Source organism: Branchiostoma floridae, chromosome 4, assembly GCF_000003815.2.
Source record: "Branchiostoma floridae strain S238N-H82 chromosome 4, Bfl_VNyyK, whole genome shotgun sequence".
Taxonomy (NCBI): Eukaryota; Metazoa; Chordata; class Leptocardii; order Amphioxiformes; family Branchiostomatidae; genus Branchiostoma; species Branchiostoma floridae.
The window spans coordinates 7,978,618-8,000,713 of NC_049982.1; the positions used below are offsets into that span (position 1 = coordinate 7,978,618).

General features: G+C 40.9%; 3 protein-coding genes across 3 annotated transcripts in view; all 3 read right to left on the reverse strand.

The window, feature by feature from the left end:
* LOC118413823 (collagen alpha-1(XXIII) chain-like) overlaps positions 1 to 20,562 on the reverse strand; it is a 35,305-nt gene extending 14,743 nt beyond the window's left edge. The window contains exon 1 of the mRNA XM_035817376.1: positions 19,976 to 20,562. Coding sequence (XP_035673269.1) covers positions 19,976 to 20,455 — 480 coding nt within the window. The 5' untranslated portion in view covers positions 20,456 to 20,562. The remainder of the gene's footprint in view (positions 1 to 19,975) is intronic.
* LOC118413829 overlaps positions 1 to 22,096 on the reverse strand; it is a 32,227-nt gene that overhangs the window by 6,949 nt on the left and 3,182 nt on the right. The window contains exon 6 of the mRNA XM_035817399.1: positions 21,884 to 22,017. Coding sequence (XP_035673292.1) covers positions 21,884 to 22,017 — 134 coding nt within the window. The remainder of the gene's footprint in view (positions 1 to 21,883; positions 22,018 to 22,096) is intronic.
* LOC118413841 (lactadherin-like) lies at positions 603 to 8,454 on the reverse strand. Its single transcript, XM_035817413.1, has 4 exons — positions 8,260 to 8,454; positions 7,645 to 7,794; positions 1,161 to 1,294; positions 603 to 980 (listed from the first exon to the last, which is right to left on the reverse strand). Exons 1-4 carry the CDS (start codon positions 8,428 to 8,430, stop codon positions 962 to 964), a joined length of 474 nt encoding a protein of 157 aa, XP_035673306.1. The 5' UTR covers positions 8,431 to 8,454; the 3' UTR covers positions 603 to 961.

A 22,096-nucleotide genomic window follows, 5' to 3' on the forward strand; every position in this document is an offset into this window, starting at 1 on the left:
CTCTAATCTAAATGCCTAACCCTTTTAGGGCCTTCACACGGAAATCGAATTAGCAGGAATCAAGCCGAATCAGCCGGAATGAAGTATTTGCAAACTTCGTGTCACATTCGGGGCCATTCTGGTGGGAATTCCAAATGGGCCTTAAATCCCCTTCACACGAGAAGGAATGAGCCGGAATGCCATCAGAATGAAAATTCTTGTCTATTCCTGTGAATTTGTAGTGCATTCTAGACATTCTCACGGCATTCGAGATATTCTTTCGGCCACATTCTGACAGGATTCGAGGTGGCTTGCCATTTCGGTTCTCCATCGAATTAGATAAGAATGTTACGAATAATGTTAGAATGCCGTAGATTGCGGTCAGACTACAGTTAGAATCGTTAGAACACACTAAAAAAAGTAAGAATCCACTACGAATGCCATTCGATATTTCTCCACTTCGAATGCACTTCGAGAGTTTTTAACATGTCAAAAACTTTCGAGCCAGCCAAACGAACGGGGACGAATATCTCGAATGCAGTAAGAATGTTTAGAATACAGTACGAATTGCGAGGAATTGCCACGAATAGAAAAAAAATTCATTCGGACGGCATTCCGGCTCATTCGTGCTCTCGTGTGAAGGGGGCTTAAAGACCTGAACTAACTGTTGGTGGACCCATAGCTCATTAGAGGCCATTTCTGAACCCAGCTAGGATACCTCAAAAACTACAGATAAACACCAACTTGACCAAGACAAATTAACAGGCCAAAAATAATGTTTCCATTTCTACTTAGTTGATTAAGTATCAAAGGTAAGAAAAAAATGAAGAAAAATACAAACGTTTGACGTGTAAATGCTGTAAAATATTACAATAGCTAAAAGAAGAAAATTGGTGTTTCATTTCACACTGCAAAGCAGATATCCTGTAATGACTAATGTACAAATCTGAGCTTTGGAAATCTCCAAGTCTGCATGCTGCACCTAGTCACCGGTGCAGTCCCTAAAGAAAAGAACCAAAAATGACTTATTATACATCAGTGGATGCGCACTGAAAATCATCTTATGTCTGTTCTGAAAAACAGGTGCCGCCCCAACTGTGATGCCCTTCCCAGGATTAATTCAAAATCGCCTTATGTTAAGTCACACAGAAAGAGCAGAAGACTTTAGTTTGTGTACTTACTGCCCCAAGACCTCCACCCGCATGCTGATGTGCCAATTCCATGTCTGCGGCCAGAACCGGACGTAACGTGCAGTTACCGGCGGCTCCAACAGGTGGCGCACTTCGGTGTGTCGATCAGAGTTGCCAGAGAAAACCTGGGATGATATTTTGAAGAAAAAAAACAAGTGACTGTAGGTAACACACTTTGTGACGTAATTATGGTATGTCAGTTGTGTTGCTTTCAGTGGTGTGTGACATTGTGTTTATCATTCATCAACAACCATACTGTTACATTCCTATGAAAAAAACAACCATTGGCCCGCGGCATCAGATGTTTCCGTAAATTTACCATAGATATGTGATAATTATGATACTCAAAGTAGAAGAAAATTTGTCAGGAATACCAGAAACGGTTGGTCCACGATGTCAGCTGTTGTCGTTACACCACGAACGAACATTTGTCACATCTGTATGATATTGACAGTCCCAGATATCGAATACGATGAACAAAAAGAACGAAACGAAACCCAAATGATCCAAATTACAGAGAATATAGCGGCGATTTGGGAAACATTACGAGCGGACGACATGCAAAAGAAACGTGCAAGTACATAAGCACCCCGGTATATATTCCTCTCCCAGCATTTTTCCTTTCCCGGCATCTTTTCCTTTCCCGTCGTATTCCCGGATAAAAATCGGGAATAGACGTCAGACTTGAACCAATACAACCGAAAGACCTACATTTTGTAGGGGTGATTTCTGAAATCATCACATCGATTATAAAAACAGCTATCGCGAAAAGAAAGGGACGTGCTTCATTTCACACCGGTGTACAGACGACATGCCAAACCACATACGAATGCGGCAAACAGAACATAGAGATATAGGTACTAGGTGCGAACGCTCACCGAAAAAAACGTTCATAATACTTGTCGACGGAGGTTACCCTCCAGTCACAAAGTAAAAATGAACCGGCTACCAGCAATGCTACATGGAAACAGATAAAATCTTTGCAGTAACACATAAATGATTTATTAGACTAAAGAAGTAGTACATCTACATACCCTGAAATATAAGAAAAAAGCTCTATCAAATCTGGAAAAAAAAATCATATATGACTTCTGTCAGTTCATATTAAACCTGTGGATTTCTTGCCCTGGGTAAGAACAATAAGGAAGTGCTCCCACTGTGACTTGTCCAGCAGTTTGAATGGTGGATTGACCCCCATAACCACATAAACTCATAAACATCCCAGACTGTCTACCAGCTAGGAACAATAGTCAGAGACAGATTAGCATATTACTGGTCACTGATTCAAATACTGTACTGGTTCAAAGTACTGGTTTTCATAGGAACATTATCAAATCATACAGAATGACCCAAAGTAAGTAACAAAGTTACACAATGCAAGGTTTCAATTAGATAAGATCATGTGATAATAAGATAATACTAGGGGCGTGCTAAAAGTAATGCCCCTGACCCATTTCCCATAGCAGGAGATTAATGAAACTTGGCACAGATATTTATATTTCAGCCATACCATAGGTATGGTGAAATATATTGTATTCGTAATGTTTCTTTCTCCTGTCAAATCTTCAGAACACGGTATCTCCGTTGTTCCTCAACCGAAAGACTTGAAATTTGGCACAAGGGTAGAGTGGGCCAATACCCTCGGACGTTTTTTTTTTTTTCATTTTTCCCATATCTGTCTCTTAAATGATTTTATTAAGGTTTTGGGGTCATCTTAAGACCAAAACGGTATATTTTGGCCCCCTGTACCCTGGTCTTACAATGGAATGGCCTGAAATTTGGTGTAGATAGGCATTAGATAGTTGGTAAAATGATCCAAGTAAAAGTTTTGACATAAACTACTTTAAAATGATTAATTTTGGCACTTTTCTGAGGGGAAATTTGTTTTCTTTTGGCCTCCTGACGTGACCTTCCGTGACCCCGCACGGAGCCCACACCTGTGCGCGAAGAGGGCGAAGGCTAATCAATATTCATAAGCGGGGCCTCACGATTCCGTATATACTGCAGTGTTCCCGCCAGAATTTTTTACAGCGTCGGCACACGGGGCCCGGGGTCCACCGAAGATCGCCGAAGGCCCCGGCCCGGCAGGGTCCAGGGGCAGAGCCCCGTTGGGGGTAATCTCCAAGCAGATCCTACAATGGCATAAGATAGTACCAAACTGGCCAAGGAGTGTAGTCAGCCAAGAGGTGTACATTTGCCATGTAGCAAAACACACTCCTAAGCCGGCTTCAGTCCTCTGCCAGCTTTTGATACTATATTATGCTACCGTAGGATCTGCTTGGAGATTAGTTGGGGGAAACTCTTGCACTTTGGGCTATTCAGAAGGCTTATTGTATCAGTTTTTAGGGGCATTTCTGTGATGCGATGGTATATTTTCCCTGCGCTGTTAGCTCCGTACGTTTTTAAAAGGTTCCGTTTATCACAGAACTGCTGTTGTTTCAGATATCTTACGGACTTATGCTTACAAACACGTAAATTGCTAACTTGCAACCAGCGCTTTACTATATACAGTAAATTTCAGCACTTTTTTGAGGGAAAATTGGTTTTCTTTCTGCCTTTTGCCGTGACGTCACCCCGCAGAGCCCCGCACGTACAAGTTAAATGAATTTAACGAGCCAGCCAATCAGCGAAAAGGAAGACGAAGTCTAATTAATATTCAATAGCGGGGCCTTCCAACCCCGTTTATATAGAAACACGTGCATATCTTGACAACACAGCGGACGAATGTCACCTTACGCCCGGTTTTATATACATGTATATATAAAATAGTTTTTTTGCGAGGATTTGGAGTTAACGACAAGGTCATTTGGACGGTAGCAGAAGTTACGCGTTCCTTGAACGTCAGAGTACATGTCTTTGTCGATGAATTTGCAAACATTCCGCGTAGCAATATCAATCATTTTCGACAGATTTGACTTTAGCAGGGTAAGTTGAGACAATCGAGGAAATGTTACTTGGCGGAAATCGCGGGACAATTGGCCAGTTTAGATTTGATAAGTAAGTTTAACAATGGCGAGAATGATTATTTCCTCATCAATATTTATCGTTAGAATGTTTTGAACTGTAAATCTAAACAATTGTGTTACCTGTGCAATGTTTATATGAATAAAGATACATTTTGCCAGCACGATGTTGGAGCAACATGATAACTTTATGTCTGCATTATGCCACTTTTATTGTTGAAGGCGCGTAAGCAAATGAACAAGCATGACAAAAGAAATATTATGATACTATTTATTCGGTAACATTCACTTTTATTCACGATTCTAGTTTGCAATGCCTGCAAACTCCGATCGGAATCACCCGGACCTTGTACGAGTTAAACGTAAACGATTTAACGTAAAATTGGAATTTATGACGAATCCGACACGTTAGTTCAAGGAGCTTTTATCAGATAAAAGCTCCTTGGTTAGTTCAGATTCTTTTCTCAGTAGTCACGCTTCCTATTTTCATAGTTTAAAAACTATCGACAAAGGAAGCGTTAAAGAATGTTTTTCTCCTGGTGCAAACTGTAAACACACGTCACCCACCACTCGTCTCCGATGTGACGAAGCCATTCGCGCCATTTTTATTGGATTTTAGACGGACTCGACAGTCAATTGCAAGCCGTCCACCGCGGCCTTGGCATCGTTTCCTCGCGATCGGTGTCAGCCCTGACTGCACCGCTGCCCCTTGTCGTTGTCCCTCAACTTAGTTGTAGTAGAAGCAATAGTTTCCACGTCGTCCACTTCTTGACAGGTCGACGCCTGAGCGAGATACTTGTGTATGTTATCCAGTCCCAAACATCGCAGTTTCTCGGTTTATTTTCGCAAAGTTTCGTGCCTCTTCTTGATTGACGTTATGTTACCGCCTTTGTTGGAGCCACTGCTGGCTGTGATTGGTCGCAAGTTAATTCGATTTTTCGCATAAAGTGGCACGCCCTGTCTAATCGGTATATCTAAAGACTGCAGCCAAGGCTGTTGTCATGGTAACGACACGTATAACAACATTTCCCACATGCGAATCAGGTTGGGCACGTCTTGTACTGCGTGCGTTTGATTTGAGGTCAAGTCGCTGAATTTACAAGTCTCACCTTCGGTTTTACAAACAGCACGTGCACTTACTTTTTCACCAGTCGTCTTCCAGAGCGTTCAAAATTATGAAAGAAAAGAGGCTTTTTCCTGTCATTTTTTCGGTAAAATCTTAGGAAAATACCGACACGTGTTGGTGCACAGATGTTGGCAAGATATGCAAGTTTTTCTAAGGCGCTGAATTTTGTCCCCGTGACTGAATGGTGGCATTGCAAACCGGAAGTACACTTTTTACGTCGCATTTTGGTAACTTTATCGAGAACTTATTATACCATACAGTAGAACTCTGAAAATAGTCTACCACGTCCGGTATGAACTTCGGCTTCATGTCTTCAAAGAGAAGCTTCAAAAGAAAGGTAAACAAATTTGACTGATATTTTTTCCGTCCACCTTTATACCAGCGTTAAAACGGTAAATACTATTGTAACATCAATAGTTTTACAACGTTGTAGCGGTGTTTAACAGAGATAGAGTCAAAGGCGCGGCAGGAAAATATTACTGAGTGAATACTGAGCGAATTTTCAGCATGTGGAGCGCCGAAGCCTCCATTTTTTTTTGCCTTGCCGGGCGTCGAAGTCTTGTTGAGGCCTGGGAAATTTTGAAATCTTGACCCTCCGAAACGCCATTTCTGGCATTTTGACGAACAAATTTCACTGATAGTCCGAGCAAAAAATTTTCCTAGGCCCTCCCCCCCGCTCAAATTTTTTTTCCTAGGCCCTCCTCCTGGCTCAATTTTTTTTTCCTAGGCCCCTATATGTTGTTTTTGGTAAGTTTTTGTCGACACATCTTGGCTTCCGGGTATCGCTCCGAGGACGCAAACAGTGAAGCGCCCCGGGCAGCTTGACCGATAATGTCATCGCTACGGGCTTTCGAAACTCATTAGGATATTGTGAGATTTTAGGTCCTACAATTTTCTTGCAAATCAGATATGTTAGACCAGATGGTACATTTTTACTTCCTGTATACTGTATAGGTGTAGTTCACGGGGAAAATTTTGATTGGAAATACGGCGTCGTTGAAAATAGTCTCTTAACTATACGTTTCAATGGGGGCGAGAAACTGGGGTGTGCCCCTAAATGTTCCATTTTCGAGCAGGGGTTATTTGAGTCAGTTAAATGTTGTATGGGAAAAGCTATGGCTGAAATATGCTGTATTTGCTCCTAAGCAAATGTCGGCATTTCTAGTAGTCATTCTCTTCATAGGTATCACCCAGAGTTTTGCATTTCTCCCATCGTTTGATGCAGCTCTGGACACCGTTTTTGTAGGACACCCCAGGTTGGTCCTCCAACAGATGCCTCATCAATGGCAGAAGAGGGACGACCAGGTCTGGGAGCTGTTTCCACAGACTTCCGGCCACGTTTGAATTCAGGATGCCAGCGTTTTACAAGGTCATATGATGGGGCATCATCACCATAAGTTTCATTCATTTCATCAAAAGTCTTCTTTGGTGTGCGTCCTTTCAAATACAAAAACTGGATCACTGCGCGACACTCAACTGGTTCCATTTCACACCTGGTCCATTTCGCACCTGACTCAGTTCAAACACCAGTAAATCAGAAACCACAATTAGTTCAGAGCTGTTTTTTGCAACATAAGCAACATAAGCCATAGAGATATGAATCATTACACATACAAAATTTCATCTAGATCAGACGACTGGAAGTGGGTCAGGGGCATTACTTATTGCACGCCCCTCGTATCTGCAATTCTTGAAAGAACAACTTTTTTCAAATTTCAAATCAGCCCTGTCAAAATTGTATCAGAGCATCTATTTGCATCTACATTTTTAAACTTGAAAATGTCTTCCTTACAACTGAATTAGCTCTCATGAGTTGTGTGTGTAGAACAATAACTTGTAATACTTGACTTATAGTAAGAAACCAGTATAAACCTTATAATGCTCTGTGGAACTGTACACACAACTGCCAGCCAATGTCTCACACTAAAGAGCAACCCAGTGTTTTTTATTACTTCATATTCTGGGCTAAGTGTTCTTCAAGCTAACTTCTTCATGAGTAGTCTAACTTCAATTTCTTATCTTTTGTCTCTAGATTTCAAACATGATTTGAAGAGTAACTTGTACTTGGTAAACTTACTCAGCCAGGCCACCATTGATGTACACTGTATGGGTGCCCGTAGCATACTGAAGGGCATAGTTTATATTATCTGCTCTTTATATAGTTTTACCGGCCCCTATGGTAAAATCCTAGTTAACATCAGCCCTACAGTATCGGCTATAGATTATTAGTCCTATTCGAGAATGACAGTTTTTGCTTCATCAGTCACATCTGTCAGGTCAAAACTAATTTTTCTGCAAACGTGGACTAGTCAGCAACATTTATTGGAAACATAAAAAAATCCTTGGAAATATCAAACTTTTGAAGACAATAATTTATAATACCAACCTTCTCACGTCCCAGTTTGTCCTGGTATGTAGACCACGTGGTTCCGTGTCTGCTGAAGCGTAGTTTGTAGGAGGTCACCCACTGATTTGACGCACCAGGTCTACCCTGGGTGATAACTCCAGCTACAGTAGTCTCTGCTCCCATGTCAACCTGAACAGGAGGAAAACGGTATCTTGGTACGGTAGTCAGTGCACATGTTCTACTTTTGTACCTGTAACGTTACATATCCTACATTTGCATCAAATTTCCACCCAGTAACAACGTTGTAGGTGTACGTTGTTAACAACGTAACCAGGTCACCTCGCGTATACGGTGTCTGGATAGATACGCCAGGGCATGATGTTGACATCTTGTCTTCTCTGCTCGTGATGTATTGTATCTCATACAAATTATATCAAACTGTTTTTCAAACATAAACAGAAAATGCGACAGCACATAGCCACATACAATCAATAGCAGCAAAAAAAAAAAGAAAGAAACTGGTCAGAAGATGTTAACCGGGGCCGGGGAAGAAAAATGATTTGACGAAAGGAACCAAAGAATATAACGACAGTCCAACATATGAATCAAGGGCACAATTACAAAGCAAGTTGCACCGTGCGGTGGTCCTCTCACCTGTAGCCACTGGTTGGTGTTCAGCGGGTGTGCGGCACACCAGGCTCCGGCCCATCCTCCCTGGCTTGTGAGACTCTCCTCCAGGGAATGAAGACGAGCTTTGCTGGTGGCACAATGTGGGTGCGTGGAGGATGCAGTAATGTGGTCATCAGGAATAGCGCCGCTCTGCATACCTAGTGGTACTGCAGTGCACGGCTGCTGCATACAGGATGTGACCAAGGCGGTTAGATAAAGACAAAACGTCACTGATGGTGAATGTCATGTCACCCATTGTCATGTGCCCATACATGATCATACAGAACACACCTTACCTGTGGGCAGGGCCCTCCACACCCTCCGCATCCACCAGCCGGACCAGGAGGCCCGGGCGGCCCGGGAGCACCATCACGGCCGTCCCGCCCGTCTCGTCCGGCCGGTCCCTCAGGACCCCGGAAGGGACCTGTGTAGATGCAGTAAGGTTTATAGTTACTTAGAAAAATTCATGATCACAAAATGCAGTATCATATACTAGTAGCGGAATTTTTTACTGGTGTCAGACGAGACGGAATAACAAGGACAATTTCCACTCTGGCACTATTGTAGTCAACTTTCTCGCGAAAATGGAACCGACAAGTGACCATTAAAGGTTACCTGTGAAGTAACCACCGATCAACGTCTATGTATTCCTGGTGCATTAAAAAACCATAGGAATTGATTATTGTCTGAGCATCAGGCAACCACCCTCAATCCTTGTAACAAATATCGTTGCAATCGCCAGAAACGCCCATTCCACACACTCCCACGCTACTGAAAACAGACAGCTGTTCCCAATTAAGGAGGTTGAGAGAGGGAAGACCAGATCACTCCATATCAACAAAAGGGGTTAATATTTATTTTAAAACAACCAAAAAACTGCAACTTCTAATACGCACTAAAGCACAATGGCTTACATCTCAGTATTGCTATAGCAAACGTGATTGCGTACTAAAGATATTGGTCCGGAATCACAAACGAATAATCACAAAAGGAATTGACTCTAAAATGCCACAATGAACATCTATATAACTTCATAACACCTACACAGGAAACCACATACATGTATTAGTGTAGAATCTTGTCATGAACTCACATTTTTATATAAGGTAACTTGACACTACATACTACTAAATAGTATGATTCACGGCGTAAAAATGACTTTTCTTTCACGTGGGACGGTTCAATTAAAATATAAACTAGAGTTCCACGACCCCATACCTTCGCCAAATGATTCTACCCTTTACAACTGCTGTATTGATTCTGTTTGTCATTAATTATGCAAATTAGGTATTCATTTGCATAAATTATATTAGTTGGTCATCTCCTTTACCAAACAAAAGGCGTACACAATCTATGTTAAGAAATAAGGCTTAATCGCATTTTCTGATAATTTATGCAAATGAGGACCTCATTTACATAATTAATGTTTGACGATGTTCACCTGCACATAACTTTCAAATGCTACAAGTACGAAAGTTCCTGTCAGTTACCACAATGACATTATAGCATTTTCTCATTAATTATGCAAATTAGGTCTTTATTTTGCATAATAAATATATATAAATATTCTTTTTTTCTCATTTACAAATGCCACATGTTGCAATGGTCCTATAATTGAACTGAGCCTGTTAAGACAATTTTCTAATTAATTATGAAAATTAGGTTCTAATTTGCATATTTAATATGTAATTATATGAAGCATCACTTCAGCTATCTACATACAAAACATCATGACAATCCTTCAATCCCTTCTTGAGTTATTCCCTTTCAAAGTCTGAAACTAAACCTTGCAGTTACAAAACAAGCCGCTAGGGTGCCCAAATCTATACTACTTACTCTCGGTCCCACAAGCTATCTACCACTTAAAAATCATGACCACAGCATATCCAGAACCTGAGATATCAAACCCGGAAGTTCCGCTGCAGTACCGTAACAAGCCCCTAGGGGGCCCAAAATCTAATCGTTTTCAGGTCTTATCAAGATCTACCCACATACCAAATATCAATACAATCCATCCAGGCGTTATGCCGGTGTTCTACACACATACATACATACAAACACACGCTACCCAAAATATAACCTTCTTGGCGAAGGTAATAAGGCCTACAATTAGATCATTTGTCAGCCATGTTTGTCCAACTGGGAACTTTTTGTTAGGCTACCAAAAATAGGGAACTTCTCGTGGCTTGCTTATGCGTTGTACATATACCGATTTTGGAAATGTGTAGAAACGTACCGCAACACATTTCGAATTTCAATGGAAATGGAGATTTTTAATAGAGATTGTTTGCATTCAACTAGATTCCGATAATACGTACATTTAAACTAAAACAATGCCTCCGATTACATTTAAAAATCCATGCAACCAAATGGGTAACACCTGAATATACAGCTGAAATAACTCTACATGGACGATTCACACGGTCTCTTTCTTCTTCTGTTTTTCAAGAAAAAATCTATCAGGTAAGGAATCATCAGTAATTGTGTAGTCTACATTCAACACTGATGGTTCCCACTAAGATGAATTGACTGTGATGTTGTGCGAATTTTAGGACAGAGTGTTAACAATGTGCTAATAAAAATGGTAGGCTTAGAAATTCAGCAACTAAGAAGGTACAAAATTAATATCTAATAATTTGAACTTGCTGGATAGACTATAAAATAGTGTTATTTTATACGCTTGTGGTTTGTAGAACGAAGTTTGTTAGAAGCACAAAGCGATAAAAAATGATCAGATTTTGACCTGCATGGATAGACACAATAACAGATAGATTTTATGACCAGCCAGACATGTACTTTGTCTACACGTCATCAAATGGTATGTAGTACGCAAATTAAAACGGATTTGACTTTGACTTTCAGAGGGCTACAGATGACACTTATGGAGACGGTGGTATGCAGAAGTAAATGAATACGACGTAAAAAAACTCTCTTGTATATAGAATACATGTGTCTACACCGTAGCAAGTACCTCAAACATTTCATTATACTGTGTCATTGTATAGCGCGTACATGTATGTAGACAAAAGGAGGCACCGTAAGGAGATTTATCGATGGTTTTGAGTACTTTATAATTACCTAACTGGTAACAGTCGGAACACACAGACGTGAATCCATTGTAATATCTGAAACAATTGAAAGTAGCAGCTGGGAAAGGGTGATGAATGATTGAACACAGACACTCGACAGCTGTATGACAACAGTGACAAATTCAGCAATCGATACATTAATACTAGTCTTTTCTAGAATATACTTCTAAAAATATACGGAGGTAAATGTAATATTAAAATATACAAGTTAAGTTAAACGCTTCGGCCTGTTACACTTATACATTTTCTCATTTGAAGAGCGTTACATATGTATTGCCTTAGGTATGTAAATATGGAGTCTGAAGTCGTAACCTAAGTATATTGAAAATATTTGTTTTTGTATTGCGTCTACTAGATTGAAAATGTTTGTTTCTGTAATGTGTGCACTAGATTTACATACGGTATCGACTACAGTATAGGCGGGACATACCAATAGAAAATGATTGTCATTTTCAATTTTTTGAAGATTTGGAGCCATAAAATGGCTACCTGTAGATTCCTTAAACAAACCCCAATCAGAACCACATCATCAATCATAACGCGTATGTTTGAGTTGGCAGACGTATATTAAAACTAGAGATGGTCTGATTGATTTTTTTCTAAATTTAAATAACTGCGCTTGGATCTTTAATATGTAACAATGGCTTAGGTGTAGCTCTCACTGTGGATCGGAATTGATCATCCAGTACAGTGGAAGCCGCTTAATTGCACACCCAATTTGCCAGCGAATTTTGTGCAATTATCCGGCGTGTGCGATAATGCGGAGTTGGTCATTTGGACCGCATCACCACGGTAGGAGGGGCCGAGAGGTGGTGTCGGAGGTAGTACAACGCACAGTTTATTTACGTGTTACAGTAGTGCTGTACCTGTTGTGCTCCGGACGTCGTATACATGTCTTCACGAAACATCATACTGCAATGCACTTGAAATCGAAACTAAAAGTAAGTTACTGTATACGTTATGTAGCTTCCTGATCACGAAACTAAAACACTGCATGCGCACGGCCGAAGGCGAGTGTTATGTCCGTCTGTAGGCCCCGAGTCGCTGTGTTGTTTCCTACTGGCTGCCAAGAACATAAAACCACTGCATAAGTATTTCCCCGCGACCCTAATTACGTAATTAGACAATGGACAGATAGAGAACATTTGTTATTGAGTATGTCATAGCAAGTTGTCTGCCAAATCGTAATGCCGGCTTTGACAACCTCTAGCGGGCGGGCGTCTCTTCATGGTGCCGACCCCACAAAATCGTTTCCTTTTGATCCCAATAACAATTTCATACATGTTGTCAGAATGGCGACTTCACAAAGGCCGTTATCGGCTTATTTGTACCGTGTCTGACGATTCTTAGCACGCATTTTCAGTCAATTTGCCGACGATGTTTGACAAATTTTCGTGCAATTATCCGGCAATGGTGATTTTTGTCGTGCAGATAAGCGAAGTCACTAACAATGGAGTGAATGGGAGACTGTTTGGGATTTGGGGATTCCGTGCAATTACCCGAAGCGTGCGTTTATCCGAGGTGCAATTAACTGGCTTCCACTGTATAATAGTCCACAAGACGGTGGTATTTCTAGCTGTTTAGAGTTGTCCTTTGTAGATTTCAATTCCAAAACGTACCATATCTTATATCAAACAGTTCCGTTTTGCAATGATTAAAGGGGAATACATTTTACACAGTTCAAATCACAAGCTTACCTTCGGCGAGGGAGACGATGTCGCTTGTACGTTCCAGCTGCATTTTGCTTTTCCGCACATTTTCTATGTGACCTTCAACTTCTTGAAGACGATCCACCAATTTCATATCATGAAAACGTGGAACAAGCCCCAAAAGGTCATGCCAACGCCTGCAAAAATCAATCCCTTCTATATTATTCTAATAATTTCTGTATCAGTATCTATATATCTAATCGCTGTTCGGCGTAACACACCAGCTTCGCAGGCGCGCGGCGCGTCATGATCAGCAGCTGGTTATATTACACCGAACGACCCGACAAGTTTTCACAATCCCCACCGGAAACAAGTGTGTATGGTCTCAACCAAGAATATTCATACGAGTAAAAACGAAAATGGAGGAGGGATTTAGGCAAAATGTTAAATGCAATAAAACCTATATGCGAAAAAAAATGAAACAGAGGCATGCATATACTGAATCAAAAACAGATAGATAAATTGAACATTAGGTGATAGATATCAAAATGAAACTTACAGCTGATTAAAGACGTAAACAGTAGCGACTGCATTTGTGTTATTTGCAGCTCCGCACGACGTCTGTTGGCCACAAGTCTGGACAAAGATACATAGAGCCAAAACGACACACACATGTCTGTACGAACCCGCCATGCCGCGGCTAAAATGTTAACTGGGCACAATAGCCCACAGACTCATTATGTAAATACCTGCAGGATCAAAGAAGCGAAAAAAAAAACATCACCCATTGAATACCACTCGCTGTTACCGCCCCCTAATAAAGAACACGCGGATGACTTTTTTAAATACCAAGGATTTTGCTTTGAGAATTGCGTAACTGGTCACAGTCGGTCTCTTTTGAATCCCTTTGGGTTCTCCTCAAATGTAAATATTGTAAAAAGATAGGTGAAACATAGTAGCCTAGGTATCATCTGATTTCTACCAGGATTCTTACTTTCGCTGCCATGAAAAAAAATTGCAGTGCCGGGAGTATAAGGAGCCCGGTTAGTAACGTATGTTTGGGATATTCAACAATATATAGTTGGTACCCATAGGCGCATGATGGGCTTGGAAACAAACCTGGTTTGAACAATACGCGAAACCAAACAAGAAGGGCGCATGTGTATCGGGGACCGGACGAGAAGTGTAAGGGACTATTGGGGCGTTATATTTTCACTAGCGTGTGTCTGTGTGTCTGTATACAAGAAATCTAAAAAAAAACCATTCCCAGCTTTTATCACGCGCTACCAACACACCAAGTATGAAACTAATCCCCCCAGAGTTAAACTCAAGAACGGCTGGGAGGATTGGTTTCATACTTGGTGTGTTGGTAGCGTGTGATAAAAGCTGGGAATGATTTTATTTTAGATTTCTTGGGCCCCAAGCTGCTTTCCTTGGTACTGAAGCACAACTTCCGGTTTTCTATCTCGTGTTATAAACTAGTTACGGTCGAGAAAGTTGGGTATAAGATAGCTCTTGTGCTCAGGAATAAGTTTGGGTCCCCTAGCGGCTAGTTTTGGAATAGAAGGGGCACGTTTGCAACTTCTAGAGTGGATAACTGAAGAGGGGAACCATATAATTTTTTGGTATGTAGGTACCTTAGACAATTTTGCACGAAATGAAACACTAATCATGTCAAATTGAAGTAATTTTGTATAATTAATGAAAACATTCTACCGTATCAGTTTATATATATATATATATATATATATATATATATATATATATATATATATACATCTTGTCTTGGACATGGTATGGTCTTGACATTTGGGTGGTAGAAAGCTTTTAGGGCCATGACAAGTTGGGTCAAGATTCAGCCTCCTAACATTTAATTTTGGAACTGCAGGGGCGTTTTTGTTATGACATTCTAAACAGGATAACTGCAGAGAGGTAGGACAGATTCCCATCATTTAGGCATGCAGGTAGCCTAGACAAAGATGTTCATAATGATTTACATGTTATGCAAATGATGACTTAATTTTTGGTGATTAATGAGGAAATTCTATAATTCCATTGTTTTCAATAACTGGACTTCAATAAATGTAACGTATCTAAATTATCATAGGTGTAACATAGGCTGATACCAATATGCAAATGTAGACCTGTTTTTCATAATATATGCAAAAAAGTCAAAACCGCTTTATGATTGATGATGGGAATTTTATACTTGTGACATGCGTATGTTGTCAATGATGAACATCACCATGCAACTATCATGTAAATGGGTAATTCATTTGCATAAGATTTTTAAAAGCTCGTAATTTTTCCTGGAGGTATGATGTCATCGAACTCTAGTTTGATAAGGTAACTACAGAACATTGAGTATCTTAAACAGCGAACGCTGGAGTCTAGTTCATTCCAATGACTTACGCAGTGCGGGACAAAGGATTTACTAAGTCTATCAGTTAAATATCTAGAAAGACTGAAATTGAGTTTGATTTATTTCTCCAGGAGGAAGTCGAGAAGATACTCCCGTGTTAGGCCATTGACTAGTTTATAGAATAACAACTAGAGTTCCACGACCCCATACCTTCGCCAAATGACTTTAACCTTTACAACTAGTGTTTGAATTGTGCAAATAAGATCCTAATTTGTATAAATAGTATTCGTTAATCATCTCTTCAATCCAGTTACACAATATGTTAAGAAAGAATGGTTTAACCGCATTTTCTGATACTTAATGCAAATGAGGTCCTCATTTTTATGCAAATGATGTCCTCATTTGCATAATAGAGATCAATGATGTTCACCTGTTCATAACTCCCAAATGCCCCAAGTAAGAAATTCCTGTCATTTACCACAATAGGATTATAGCATTTTCTCATTAATTATGCTAATTGGGTCTTCATTTGCATAATGCTCATCTATCAATATCTTCTTCTCTTACTCATTTACCAATGTTACCAATGTTGCAATAGTCCTATAATGGAACGGAGCGGGTTTAGACGATTTCCTCATCAATTATGCAAATAAGATTTCAATTTGCATAATAAATAGTTAACTATATGAAGCATCACTTGAGCTATCTACATACCAAAAATTGTGACGATCCGTTAATCCCTTCTTGAGTTATTCCCTTTCAAAATCTGACACTATCCGGCCCCTGCAGTTCCAAAACAAGCCGCTAGGGGGCCCAAAACTACACCACTTACTCTCTACCCCAAGAGCTATCTACCACTCAAAAATCATGACCACAGCATATCCAAAACTCGAGATATCAAACGCGGAAGTTAAACTGCAGTACCATAACAAGCCACTAGGGAGCCCAAAATCTAATCATTTTTAGGTATCTTCAAGACCTACCCACATACCAAATATCAATACAATCCATCCAGGGGTTCTTGAGTTATGCTGGTCTTCTACACACACAAACAAACACACACACACAAACGCTACCCAAAATATAACCTTCTCGGCGAAGGTAATATTGGCAAGGAACATTTGTCTGAACACAGACTGCTGTTTATCAACTGCTGACGTATGCACAGGTGGCATTGAACATTGGGCTGCTCCTGCCGCTGGGGCCGGAAATAACGAGGAACAAGTTGAACGTTCTTGCTGGAAAGCGAGATGGTGTGCAGATGGAACTCATAACTACAAAATATGTACGCACATTTGAAATACGACGGTAACAGGAAGAGTCACAGTTGGATTACTGGAATGTCTTTTATTAAGTCAAATACACAGTTTATAGCAAGCTGACATCAGTTGGTGGACGTCATTGCCTGCAGATGTCACGTTATCAGCGTCGCAAGATACGAAAACATTGATGGAGTGTCAGGTGTATCTTACACATGTACTCCCGCAGACATTTTAAGGTGTACAGAAATGTTGAAATTAAAGAGTCCATATGTATGTGGAACAGTCTGCTTTATTTCTGGCTATAAATGCCTGATAGGTTCTGAGTGCACAAATAAAGTAGCTACATTTGTATCTCATCATCTCCTTGTTTGCATGCATTAGTCATAATTTCTCCACGACTAAAGACAGTGTAGTAACTAGGAACAGACAGCAACACCAGAATATAAGAACAAGGAATGTAGTAATCCTTCTTTACATCATGAAGCCTTTGACATATTCATCAAGCCAGTACACAGTACACACCGGCTACACTACTAATCACCAAGACATGGTTATTGATATGGCATTGGCTGAATATCATTGTCACAAGCTTTAAATGGGTAAACCTAGAGACCTGAAGTAACTATTGGTGGAGCCATGACTCATTACATGCTACTTCTAAACCCAGCTAAGTCACCTCAAATAATGCAAACAAACACCAAGACAAACAGACCTAAAACAATATCTCCATTTTTACTTAGATGATTAGCTATTAAAGATAAAAAAACAACAATGTAAAGAAGGTACATCATTCTATTTTCTGTGTAAATGCTGTTGAATCTTATCTCAAGAACTAAAAGAAGAAAACTGGTGTTTCACTTCAAACTGCACAGCAGATATATCCTGTTATGTGTGAATCTGAGATTTAATAATTATTTTGCACAAATGAAGTGGCTATGGTATAATCTTGTGCACATGTATAATTCAAAATTTGGTTATATAAAAACTCATGATTGAAAAGATAAGAATTCAAATGTATTATTGGTTCATGATGACACGTAGCAATCTTAGGATCAGCTGGATAAAAACTAAAGGAATCAGGATACTGATTGGATATCTGAATTAAGTATCAAAGGTGAGAAAAAACAGAATAATAGGTGTAAGTACGGTGGTGAACTATCACATTATCAGGTAAAAGATATCCTTTACTGTGCAAATCTGAGCTTTGGAAAACTCCCATCTTTGTTGTGTCTAGTCACTTGCAGTCCCTACAAACAGAGAAGAAAAATACTAGGTTGTATTTGATGATATAATTCTGACAAACAACAATAACCTATATGTGTGTATTCAACAAATATCTATACACTATTACCGTAAGGTTGAAACCAGTCCTTTAACATGGTTCTTACAATAGTATCGGTGCCGGTGAAAATATTTCAAATATCTTTACTGTGACATGAAATCACATAATTCAAAATCACCTTGAGCAAAGTCAGACAGGAGCAGCAGAGGACTTAATCTGTGTACTTACTGCCCCAGTCTTGGGAAGATGCTAGAGCTAGCGAACGCGGCAGCAACAGTAGTTTGGCCCGCAGCTGTTAGCCGGATGGGCACAGCCACCGCTGAAATAACGATATGCGGCAGGGCCAACTTTTCCAGCGTCAGAGTTGTGGTCGGATGAAAGGACAGGCCGACCTCCGTACACATGTATGGCATCAAAGCACTCTGAGGTGCTGTGGAAACGGAATCATCAACAACAAATTATACTACTATATATCACATAGTGGCCAAATGTTCACACACGCGCACGCGCGTATACGCGCGCACACGCACACACACGCACACTCAGGACTTTAACAAAAAAACTAATTCCATGTACAAAAGGACTGGTGCATTCAAAGAGGAAAGAATCACTGTCTGCTGAACTGGCAGTTTTGTTAGTGAAAAAATAAACATTTCGACATTCAATTACAACATTGTAGCACAAACCTTCCCTGCCTGAAGACATCTTCCTGGGAGGTGCATATGTCGTTGCACGTCTGACCGTCCCCGAAACGACTACAATCCCGACGGATGGCGAAGATGTATGCTCCTCGGTCGGTGACCGCTGTACAGATGCTCTGTGCCAGTACATCACGGTACTTGTGGTCTGGTTGAGGAAATGTAGAGAAAATGTAGAAGGTGCAAAAATATACAGTAAATCGTTCAATATTCATTCAAAGTGTGGAATATCCCTTAGCATGGCAAGCGTATATATGGAACACTACAACACACTTACACATGTACTGGAAATGATTTTGACTACCTATTCCTAGCCTGTTTTCTACATGTATACATGTATACACATATATCTGAGGTATTAACAAAGCAGCACAAATGTTGAAGTGTATATAGACCATGATACTGTGTGCGAGACCAGGACGTATATGTGGTCACAAGCGCGGAGCTTACTTGATCCATTTACTCCAGGTGGTCCAGGCGGGCCCTCTGGTCCAGGAGGACACCCTCCACATCCGCACGGAGGCCCGGGCGGCCCGGGAACACCATCACGGCCGTCCCGCCCGTCTCGTCCGGCCGGTCCTTCAGGACAGCGGAAGGGACCTGCTAAATTTGAATATCTACACTGTTTATCATTAGCGACAAAAGGATATTGGTGAAAGTGCGTTTCATGTCGCCACTTTTTAACAAAATGAAAGTACAAATGTACGTACGGAGACCTGAGGGTCTACGTCGACGAGCAATTAAACTTAACGAAAACGTAACATAAAAATTTTCCGATACTGCAATAGAAAACGTAACACAACATAACAACTATATATCGTGAATTTGACACAAGACGTATGTCAAGTACAGTGCAAGTGTACTGACAGTGCAAGCTTCGAGTCTAAGAACGCGAAAATTGTGAATAATGACAAAAAGAAATGTTACATAAACACGCACTTTCAACGGAATCGTCGGATCGCCTGTACCTCCGCAAGGTGGCGTTGTGTTCAGGGACACCGTCAACTTGGTTCGACTTTATAAAAAAAAGCAGATTTAGGCTTTTTGTTTAGCTGCTTGTCTTGGCTCTTGAATGTTCCTAATTGCTATAACATCTCAAGAAGGCAATAAAACAGGGAACCATTGGCCTAAACATTTGCCGCAAACCACGTTACATCCGCTGTATGTTGATAGCATTTCAGACACACAAGAACAAAATCTCTATTTTCTTCTAACTACAGACCTAATGCCGAGATGTTAAGGCTAAGAAGCCAGTGTTGTTATGGCGTTAACAGGGGCATATTCACGGTTCATTGAACTTACAGCCATGTACTGTCAGATTTTACTTGCGTGTTGTAGCAAGCTACTGGCAAAAAATACCTCTCGAAAGTTGTGTTCCTCAGCATGCCCGAGTTGGACCTTGGTTTCCAGCACAGCCAGTCTCTCCCTCAAAGACGCCCCGTCAGCTTTCTCCTTCTGTAACTCCGCACGTTCGCTGTCTAGTTGAGTCTTCAGGGACGACAGTTGGATTTTCAGGGCCGTTATTTCCTCCTTGTGCGAGAACGCTTCCTCCTTGTCTCCAGTAGCGGCGCTTTGCTTGATCTCCATGGCCAAGGTACGATCCTTCAGCGCCAGGATCTGGTCTTTCAGTTGAGACACTTCTTGGGAGCAGTCAGACACTTCTTGCGAGGACTTCTCACGGACATGCTTAACTTCGTGAGCGAGGAAGACGAGGGCCGCCACCACCAGCACCCCCGCTCCGGCCGCCACGGCCACCGTCACCGGTCGGGCCGCGCCGGATCGGTCTCTGCGGGCCCGGCCGGCAACTTCGCTTACGTGAAGAAGCTTCTCAGAGCTCATCGTCAGCTTGTGTCGACAACAGACTAACAGAGAGAGGACAAATCTATAACGTCCCTTTCTGTTGCCCGAGAGCACTTCCACCCTTCAACAGTCGGGACTTGAAGTAAGAAAATATACCCTGTAAGAAGAATGCGTAATTTACAGCAACGTTAACGTTTCAGAGTACAGAAGCATTGATTGGTTGAAGTGTACAAGTGGTGTGATCTTCCAACAATGCCATCTTTGCACTTGACGTCACAACGTCAACACGGCAGCAGTTGGTAAACAGCTGTGTCTTTTGTTCAGACTAATGTTCCACACCAACAGTCCGAAAGGAAGGAACGGGGAAACGTAACCTTTTCTTTTCCGTGAAACAAAGTGAGAAAGTGTTTGTTTTGTAAAGAGCTGGTGTAGTCGCTCTCATGGTCATTCACATCGACCCTACATATAAAAACATGAAACTCCGTTGTTCATTTTTTTAGTTAACCGCTTCGGAATGATGATGTGATGTAAATATAATAGACAATGCGTTTATGTAAAGCTGCAGCTGTACAGAAATGTTGCAGTAAAAGAGTCTATGTGGATATGAAACAGTCTGCTTTATTTCTGACTTTAAATGCCTGATAGGCTCTGAGTACACAAATGAAGTAGAGACATTTGTATTTTATCATCTCCTTGTTTGCATATATTAGTCAAAATATCTCCACGACTAAAGACAGTGTAGTAATTAAGGACAGCAACACCAGCATACAAAAACAATGAATTTTGTAATCCTTCTTAACATCACGAAGTCATTGACATCTTTATCAAGCCAGTACACAGATCACATGGCTACAATATAAATGTGTAATGCTGTGCAGCTGTAATCACCAGGACACGGTAAATTAGCAGTACATTGTTCTCACAACTACAGACCTGAAGTAACTGTTGGTCTAGGAACTTGTTAATCATTACGTGCCACTTCTGAATTTATTGTAAATACAGTTAACTATCGCAATAAGTAAAAGAAGAAGACAGATGTTTGTTTCACTTCAAACTGCGAAGCAGATACATGTACATGTATCCTGTTATGTGAAAATCTGTGCTTTGAAATCTCCAAGTCTGCATGCTGCGTCTAGTCACCGGTGCAGTCCCTACAGAGGAGAACAAAAATGATTTGTTGTAGAGTTGTACATCAGTTAATGCACAGTGAAAATCTTCAAAAACCTTTACTGGCACATTTTGTTGTGTGTTGTTCACCTTGTCATAGGTCATCAAGTTTCCTTCAACGGTTGTTTCTGTACCAGGGTTTACTTTTACAGGAAGGGGTTGCTTGCGCCTCGTCGAACAGTGGACTCCCATTTCATGTTTTTTCCCCGAAAGACGGGTGCCGCCCCAACAGAGATGCCCTTCCCCTGATCACCTTATGTGAAGTCACATGGAAAGAGAAGACTCCAGTAGTGTACTTACTGTCCCAAGACCTCCACTCGCATGCTGATGTGCTGATTCCATGTCTGCGGCCAGTACCTGACGTAACGTGCAGTTACCGGTGGGTCCAACAGGTGGCGCACTTCGGTGTCCTGATCAGAGTTGCCAGCGAAGATCTAGGATCAGGATGGTACATGTATTGTGAACGAACAGCCTATCAGAAACCCCGTTCATAAAAATCAACGTTGTAAGCAC

What these genes read in the sequence shown, in the direction of transcription:
- LOC118413841 (XM_035817413.1), bottom strand. Translation starts at nt 8,430, where the DNA reads ATGCAGAGCGGCGCTATTCCTGATGACCACATTACTGCATCCTCCACG. An exon ending in ACACCAACCAGTGGCTACAG is followed by an intron (nt 7,795 to 8,259) that starts GTGAGAGGACCA and finishes CCTCCTGTTCAG; the next exon opens with GTTGACATGGGAGCAGAGAC. An exon ending in ACAAACTGGGACGTGAGAAG is followed by an intron (nt 1,295 to 7,644) that starts GTTGGTATTATA and finishes ATATCATCCCAG; the next exon opens with GTTTTCTCTGGCAACTCTGA.